This window comes from Rhea americana, unplaced genomic scaffold (genome assembly GCF_003343005.1).
Source record: "Rhea americana isolate MKP2758 unplaced genomic scaffold, rheAme1 scaffold_15, whole genome shotgun sequence".
NCBI classification, from domain to species: Eukaryota; Metazoa; Chordata; class Aves; order Rheiformes; family Rheidae; genus Rhea; species Rhea americana.
In genome coordinates, this window is record NW_028185594.1 from 1,971,295 (window position 1) to 1,980,683 (window position 9,389).

The following is a 9,389-nucleotide window of genomic DNA, read 5'->3' on the forward strand; positions in this document are numbered from 1 at the left end:
AAAAAAAATCCCTATTGAAACCTTAGTAATCTATGCCCAAGTGTTTTTAGTAACTTCATAGATGCATTTGGGCTATAGTAAGTAACACAGGTATAAAAGCTTTTTTTAAAAAAAATATACATATATATATTATATAGATAGATTCCCCAACTGTGAACAAAGTATGTAGACGAAAAACGGCAAGAATTTACTAAAACTTCAGAGAAATAGCTAGACACATGTCTTGACAGAGAGCCTGCTCTAGGTTACACCATCATAACCATCAAAAACATCAGAGAGGGGCACAGTCCTGTAGATGTGCCTCTTCTCCAGTTCAGACACTCCTAATCACAAAGGAAATTATCATCTCGTCTCCTCCTCACTTTCCAATTCTAAAACTTTTACAAAAGGGTTGGGAGAGTTTATGGAAAAATGCCATTAGTTCAAAGCTACTGACATGTATAAAAATGTAACAATCTTTTTTCAGCTTCCTTCCATATTTCAGATCAGCCAGCTGCTGTAATGCTGTGATGACTGAACCAAGTAAGGGAGCAATTAAAAGCCACTTGAGAGAGGGAGGATTTCCCTGAAACACTGATGCTTCACCCTCTCTAGCTATTTCCATCCACACACACTGACACACCAATAGCTGGGCATAACCCTCTTCAGAGAGGGATTTTAGACTTGCTTGCTCCAGAAAAGGTATAAACTGAAAAAATCAGCAAAGATATATTGCAGAGAGATGAATATCAGAGAGAGAAAAATAAAATTGGGCTCTTCTCCGAAGCAGGGAGCTATATTCATAACCCAATAAACATAAAATTTCATGGGATTTACAAAATAGAGAAATTCTCCTGACAGTTTACACTTAGCTGTAGCTAAATGCCATTCATGAACCAGATGAAAGATCGGATCATATGGCATAAATCAGCACAGCTCCATTGACCTTAGCTGCCAGAACAAGAGCCAACATGAAGCTGGTAGATTGTAAGGGGAAGCTCTACGCAGGTCCAAAAGGCCTTGATTTTACAGTCAGTAATAAAAGCTGTAAGGGGAGTGTGTCAACAGTAAAGGGTTATAGGTCTCACACATCAGACAGTAAGGGGATTAGTTTCAGATGTATTAGGTTACAGCCTAGTAGGCCTGCATCCTGTATCAGCAGTTTTACTGGGTGCCAGCAACTCCTCCAGTGAGGCAGTATGTGGATGGCTAAAGCAAGAAGCTAAATCCCTCCATTTTATACATCTCCAGCATAATTAGAGATGTGTTTTATTACTCTTAAATCTGTCCCAAGGCAAAAAGAACGTTCCACCTATACATGCTGCAAAACACCAAGCCTCACTTGGTGATGACACCTGTTCAGATAAGATAAGCAGCTAGAGAGAAAGATATTTCACTTGGTTTTCTTGGAGTTAAAACCCAGCATGGTCAGACATTGCAGTAGAGAAGAGATCAATAGCACAGACCAAGCTGCCCTGCACCTATGAAGGTCAAAGGTAGCCTTTTAGGTGAACTCTTGACTTTTTACATATTTCTTAACTTATTGCAACAAATATTTTTAAAAGACTGAAAAAATATAGTAACATAATGAACATGGAGCTTTGCAACTGACAATGAAGACTGACAATGTGATGAAGGTGTTTACCTGCACCGATCTTTATAGACGCATCAGTACCGCAAGTCCTTGGTCTGCAGCAAAGGGGAAAATAAATGAATTTGAGACTTTGCTCCTTTCAGTGCCCCCAAGTGATTATCATTCATTTAATGGGAAATGCACTGGAAAAAGGCAGAATACAAACATTGCTACTGGAAAAGCCAGATCTTCAAGGATCTCTACAAAACAGAGACAGATCACAAAGGGCAGACAAGAGGAAAAACATCAGTAAAAATGTCATTAGAAGGCAGCTTTAAGGGAGAGTGAAAGTAGGAGCATTTGAAATTCACCTTTAAGTTTCCCATTAACACTGCGTAGCTGAGACACTGGGATTGCAGACAGGACCCATCAAAGCAAGCAGACGTCTTGCACTGCTGGGTACTTTTATGGAAGAGTCTCAGTCCCATGGTGAAATAAAATGGAGCAGATTATTCCAGAACATTTTCACCTCCTGTTGCTATGCCACAAAGAAACTTGTTCTTAAATGGCAGCATTTATATCAAGCTATCTTCCTCAGTGCTTGAAATAACTATGGGATCAATTACAAAGCTATTGATAGCTATCGGAGTAAGGAAAGATATGAAAGGTAGATATAAAAGTTTAAAAATAGTGAAACCAAAATGTCAGAGGGGAGGTGTTTTTCTTGGAATCATGGGCCAAAGATTCTCCTGGCTAACTCCCCCAGAGTTGGTGGAAGGATGCCAGAAGACAACAGACTCGCATCTTGGTCAATATAACTCGTCAATGCAGAGCTGCCGGGCTCGATTTAACTCATGCTCTTTCCTTGCAGAATTCAAGGAGGCCTTCCTCCTCTTTGACAGGACTGGTGATGCCAAGATCACCCTGAGCCAGGTTGGCGATATCATCCGCGCGCTGGGGCAGAACCCCACAAACGCCGAGATCAACAAGATCCTGGGCAACCCCAGCAAAGAGGGTAACTACCCTACAGCCTCTCACGTGGCCCTTCTGCAGGCTGTGGAAATATCATTAGCCACAGTAGGAGGGAGAGGAACTTTCACTCTCAGGGGCGCACAGCAATCTTGCCAGCAGGGATACAGGGAACTCCTCGAGTTCATTTTGAAGAGGACTGAGGCAGTGGGGAACACAGAGAAAGAGAGATCATTTTGGTGTCAGCTTRGTGTAGGTATAACACATGCTCATGCAGCTCATAGATCCATTTCTGCCTCAGCCCCTGCTGAGGTGCTGTAGGTCCATTTCAACAACTGATGCTCTCCCCTCAAGGCCGTTCTGCACAAGGCTAGACATGCTCTGAGACTAGAAACCCACCAGTGTATTTCTACTGCCTGTGGTGGGCTGCTTAAAGCAGCTACAAACCCAGACATGCCAGGGCATATGTTAGCCCTTTATGAGCTGTCATTTTCCATTTCCTTTCCTCCCCTCCCCAAGATAAAAGAAATGGTAAATATCATGGTAGCTGCCTTTTAACAAGGACCTACCTGCAGCTGATCCTCATTTCAAACCAGGCAGGACCATACCAAGATGGGCAACACTACATCCAGACCCTCAGGCATGGCAGAGGGTGTTCTGAGGGACCATTCAGAGAACCTAAGTTAAGCATGAGCACCGGGGGAAGCACTAAGTAAAGGACTAACATAGGTGAAACCATCACAGTGCTTTAAGTGACTATAGCAGCACTCGACAGTGATTTTTGTATAGTGAGTAGTAAAACAGTTTCTACAATTATTCTATATTCAAAAATCTATGTTTTCATCTGTCACATTTTGTATCTGCCCAGCTAAAGGTTGCTCTTTGCAAATATCTAAGGAAAAAAAAAAATGATCCCTTCATTTGGCAGCCTTGCTCCAATGAAAGCCATTTGGGGAAAGCTTCCCTGAAGACCTGCACCTCTGGGTTGTGAAAACACAGGTATTAAAACACACTAAGCTTGTGAGCTCTTGGACCCGTACACTGATCATGTGCAATAGTGAATTTGAACATATGTGCTGGGTAGACACTTTATTTTTAGCGAGGCTATTTTTAAGCTAATCTCTGCTACCAGGCCCAAGAAAGCCTGAAGAATAAGAAAACTAATCTGTGAAAGAAAACAAAACTTGAGACTAAACTGTGGCCACTGGAGGAAGAGAGTAAACTTAAAACAACAGAACCTCTCTTTGCGTAATACTGCCCTTGATATTAGTTAAACAGCACTCATGCTATCAAGGTTCAGTTTACTTCAGCTCATAACATAGCCTTATAGCATAAAGTAAAGTGATTTCAGCTTTGCTTTTCTTATTAGTTGAGAGATAGAGGGCAAAGTTTTCTGCCCTGCTCTTTAGAAGGAAAGATCAAAGATCACAAAGAAGGTTATAGCGATTTTTAGCCACTGCCTCCATTCACAAACCAACAGCCACTTTGAAACCTGAAGAGGTCAGTAACACGATGCAGACAACTCCTGGGGCTTGCCTAAGTCTACCCTCTCTCTGATCACCATTTTTCACTGTTTGGGGTTCCAGGTTTCTATTGTGTTGTATTCTGCAGCTCCACTCCCAAAGCATTATCCTTTCAAACATGAACTCATACAGCAAGTTTCACTTCTGAAAGAAAAGTACAATATGCACACAAACAGAAATATCTAAGACTGTGTGAAAAGAGGGCTGGAGCAATGATGTGGGAAAAAAAAAAAGACAGACATGAAAATGTAACCTCCTATGATAAGATAAAATCCAGATTCTGCAGCAGAACTGCCAAATCCTGAGGCAGAAGCTAGAATAAAAGCTAGAAAAAGGTGAGCAAATGAGGTGGGAGACTCTCCTGCATTTCAGGGTGAATATCCCAACAGGAGAACACAAGTAGAAGGGTCTCATAGTATAACAACTGGTATTTTCTTTCCAGAGCTGAACGCCAAGAAAATTACTTTTGAGGAGTTCCTGCCCATGCTGCAAGCAGCTGCTAACAACAAAGACCAGGGTACCTATGAAGACTTCGTTGAAGGTCTGCGTGTTTTTGACAAGGAGGGCAATGGCACAGTCATGGGGGCTGAGCTCCGTCATGTACTGGCTACTCTGGGTAAGGGAAAAATACCTCCGCTAGCATTAAAAAAGCATCAGAAAGGGAAAGGGTGTTCTAGCTGATCCAGGGAAGTAGCAGGCTGAAAAGCCCGACAGGACTCTGAATTTCTGAGCTAGGAACCCGAAGAGAAAGTGAACAAAAAAGACTGTAGGAAGCCCAAAAGAAAAGGTTTCTTTTGCTGTTTCTCAACTCAGCCTAGGTACTAAGAATGCCTGCAACTTGAGGGCTAGAGAGAAAAGGCTGCAAGTGGCACAAAGCATATGGACAACAATAGAAAATTTGCCCCAAAGTTTCTTTGCTTTGTAGCATAACAGGATTACATGTATTTATGTGCATGCGCAGAACACCTAAGTTTAAATTTAAAAAGCTCAGTTCAATTATAGATCTTTTTTGTTACTAACCTAGGAAGGAAGAGGATAAAGAGCAAAAAAGCTTCCAGAAAATGGAAAATCTCTAGGGTTCAGCCTCTCAGCCCCAGCTGAGTGTCTGTTTAACAACTAACTGGGCTCTCTATTCCCCAGGTGAGAAGATGACAGAAGAAGAAGTAGAAGAACTGATGAAAGGTCAGGAAGACTCCAATGGTTGCATCAACTATGAGGGTAGGTCCAAGGGTTCAGCACCCTCTTACCCTACATTTCATATCTCTCTCTCTCTTACTCTCACAGTTTCTTTGCAGTTGGCTTTTAATTGTGAGATTTCTCAGGCAGATCAGACAAAGCACTTGAGTTACACTAAAGTATAATAAGCATGAAAATGACTTGCTATTTGCTACATACTTAGCCAGCAGTTACACTACATACTTAGCCAGCAGTTATACTACTAAAGACACTAAATCTAGTCACAACAGAGAAGGCTACTTTTATCAGCCTTAAGACTTTTTCTGCAGAAAAGCTGTGATGGTTGGAAGAAAGCTAACCCATCGCTACTGCTCAGAAGTGCTTTATTTGCCATATATTTACTATTATCACATCCAACCAAGGAGAGAATTTGGCATGAACAACATTAAACACTTAAGAACTGCATATTAGGTCAAATCTGCTCAGGAATTGGCCTTTAAAATGTCTTAAGCTCATGAATAGCTCTTATTTTTAAAGATACTTCCCAAACCAATGTTTGCTGCTCTAACTATCATATCTGTACTCTTTCACAGCATTTGTGAAGCACATCTTGTCCGTCTAAATGGAATTCCCCAGATGCCAAGCGGTATGTCCTTCTCTTTTGTGTGCTTTAACCTTGTTCCTCTTCCTCTTAATAGTTTCTACCTGCTCATGGCCAGACATAGGTTATCAAATCAACACGATGCCATCTCCTCAATAATACACATAAAACCAAAATAGACTGTTGGACAAGAACAAAGAAAACAAGAATCCAGACTCCTGGATCCTGCTCATAGCTCTAAAACTGGGGGAAACTGAGACAGTGCTTAGTGGCTTAATCTAAGATAACATATCCAGACCATGACAAATGCCAGTTCATCTGCGGACATTTAAATATTTAAGTTTCAGTATTTTTCTTTTATTTCTGTTGTAAGGCAAAATGAAAGAGTTTAAGCTATGCAAATTGACAGCTTGAGATATTTATCCTACAAACACTGAGATAATTTGTTTGAAAAAAAGAAATCAAAGCCATGCCTTCTGATTTGTAGATTACAGTAAGAGCAGCGAGTAGCTTGAATACCTTTGTGAGCTATGGGAATAGTTCTTCAAACAAAATGCAGTAATCATCTAAAATAAAAGTATTCTAACAGTCACGATCAGTAGTCAAAACAGGACTTTAGAAGTACCTGCACATTTAGAACTAATGTATAGGTAGGACAAAAAGAAAAAAAAAAAAAGCTGCTATTTTTTCCACAGAAAACAAACAGCAGCTGTCTTTGAAATACAAAGATAAGATACTGTGGGTCTTTTTATTATGGGTCCATTTAAACTACATTATAACAACCTGGGAAGGACATTTCCAACCCYTGCATGCAACAAACACTTTAAAAGGAAGCAGTGAGAAATCAAGGGCTCTATTTTGCATGTGTTTCTTCTGGTAAAGTGACTTCAAATCCAATTTTCCCATTCCTTCTCAGAACAAGCTGAATTTGGAAAGACCAGATGGCACCAGAGATTTGTCTCAGTGAAACTTGCTCTGTCAATCACTATCAACACAGATACCATGTAGGACTGACAACGTGCCTCCAAACCTGCTACTTTTTACCAGTGCATCCATACGTACCACCCTTTCATTTCAAAAACCAAACTTTCATTAAGGCAAGCTAGATGGAACAAAGTGCTACCATCCTCCATCCATCCATCCTTCCAAAGCATCTTTTTCCATGTTGTTTGTCAATGAAATTATATAATCCCTTGGAAAATTAAAGTGTCAATAAATCCCTGTGGTCACTTTGGAGCTATAAAATCTTTCTTTCTCTAAAGCTGTTGAAACCCTATTCAAAGCAGTGCCCAATAATTAATTTATTTTCTCTGTATATTATATTTCACAAAATAAACTTTTATGGAAATAAAATAAACAAACATCTTCAGGAACTCACCCTACTCAATCTGCACGAAAATTGTTTTCCTTGAGGATGGGGAGAAGGAGTAATTAGGGAGCTACTCCCTAGATTAGCACTTAACTGCTCTTGGGAGAAAGACAATGGGAAGCTGGTGTCAACAGCTCCAAGTCTCCTGTGGGCTCAGCAGCCTCTCCTGGAGAAGATATGTATGTATGTATGTATGTATGCGTGTGTGTGTGTGTGTATATATATATATATATATATATACACACACACACACATATATATATATACATATATATATATACACATATACACACACACACACGTGTGTGTGTGTCTGTGTGTGTGTTCCCCTGCCTGCTACACCACCAGCACACCAGGCCCAAAGACAGCCAGGGTGGCCCTGCTTTGGGGCCACGCRGAGCAACTCTTTCTAGCAAAGCTTCCTCCTATGCACTACAATGGCAAGAACGGGTCTGCAGCACAACAAGGAAGGCGTCCCAGCGACCAGACGCATTTATAGCTTTACAGATAAAATAGAACAACAGATCATAAAAATTGACCAGCTCCGCACCAGGGGAATCGGCCCCAGGACAGTCACTCCGGGGGCCACAGCAAGAGGAGCCTGAACTCCTCTTCGGTGACAATCATGAGAGTAACTACGTCCCAAAAACTACATCCCACCTGCGCATCCTTGCCCTTAAACATAGCTCCTTTTTCTTAAGCACCTATGAGTCTCCCCTCCAAGTGTCAGCTTGTTCTATTAAAACCCAACTTTGCCATATTAAGTTACTATACATGAAATGACCATAATTCAAGTGACAACAGGTGCAGCAGGGAGCAGAGGGGGAGCCGGCATGAGAATAACCCACAGCACGCAAACAGCTGCTGACACAGCAGCTGCCTCCTTCCTGAGGCTTCGCAAAAAAACTTCCTGCTTAACCGCTCAACATGCTGGCAAACGTGGCCAAATTAACCTCCAAATTATGCCCCGCCCAGAGACCTAAGCCAGCAGGTTATTTACAGGGGTCTCCCACGTGCAAAACGGGAGAAACCCTCAACAGAAGGGAAGGAGGAGGTTGTTATTTAATCTTATCCTAAAAAGGCAAGGAAAAAAGTGCAAGATACATTAAAGCAAGTTATTTATAGTAATTCCCTTGAAAGACACCCTTCAAGCTGACTGCTAGTCACCCTACAGTTTCTTAACATATTGCATATACATAGGTACCAGGCAGTTCCTCTCGCCAAGTAAGTCTTGGACCACAGTTGCTGGGGAAAAACAGACGAAACACTCCACCAAAACAGTGTTTCCCCATATACCATCAGCCTCCTTTCCACACTTCCCTCTCATGCTACATTGCCATGTAAAGAATAAAATAAAATAAAATAAAAAATAAAAAAAATCCATTCATATCTTTTCTCCCTCCAGAATTGCTAATTTTATTAATTTTTCAAATATTTAGGGCCCAGCCCTGGAGATGTTAAGATGTTCTAACAGTATGGGATTACTTTAGTGCAGAAGTAGGCAGGTTTTTAAGCCTCATGGGAATATGCTCTGGAATTGTTTTTAAAAACCCAAATTTATATTCTTCTTTAAAACAAAATCCCAGATTACGAAACATAACCAGCCTGATAGTATTTCTTTCAACTGCAACTCCAAGCAAGGAAAGTAACATTATCTTTTTAGAATGAGAGTAATATAGATAAGAGTAGAAATAATTTTTTCAGACAAAACAGTGATTAAGAAAACACTCCTTTCCCATTAAACAGACTGAGCCCCAAAGTATTTCAGAGCTGTGCAGGGACTGGATTTTCATTCCATCTAGAAGTTTTTATTAATTAAAAAAAAAAAAAAAAAAGACAAATATCTTTTAGAAGTGCTTATTTGATAAAACACTGAAATTTGAGGGTAAACTGAAATAACTCAGTCATTTACGGGGAATACCAAACTTTATACATACTATACATACTATCCTATTTTAGCTAATGACTGCTTCAACATCAAACTTATATTTAAATATAAAAATCCCTGTATATATATATATTATGTATACAGGGACTATATATATATATATATATATAAAAAATATAAATCTTTTATACATATATATATTTATATAATATGTCTATCTATATAACATTTATATATAAATATTATATATAAAATATATATAAAAGATAAATATATATTTTTTATATATATAAATACATATATTTATATAT

At 39.8% G+C, this 9,389-nt stretch overlaps 1 protein-coding gene across 1 annotated transcript in view; it reads left to right on the forward strand.

Annotated features, from left to right (window-relative positions):
• Positions 1-7,109, forward strand: part of MYL1 (myosin light chain 1) — a 19,247-nt gene extending 12,138 nt beyond the window's left edge. Inside the window, exons 3-7 of the mRNA XM_085299304.1 lie at positions 2,424-2,567; positions 4,487-4,660; positions 5,185-5,262; positions 5,814-5,866; positions 6,738-7,109. Of these exons, the coding sequence (XP_085155430.1) occupies positions 2,424-2,567; positions 4,487-4,660; positions 5,185-5,262; positions 5,814-5,842 (425 nt within the window). The 3' untranslated portion in view covers positions 5,843-5,866; positions 6,738-7,109. The remainder of the gene's footprint in view (positions 1-2,423; positions 2,568-4,486; positions 4,661-5,184; positions 5,263-5,813; positions 5,867-6,737) is intronic.
• Positions 7,110-9,389: the final 2,280 nt, after the last annotated feature.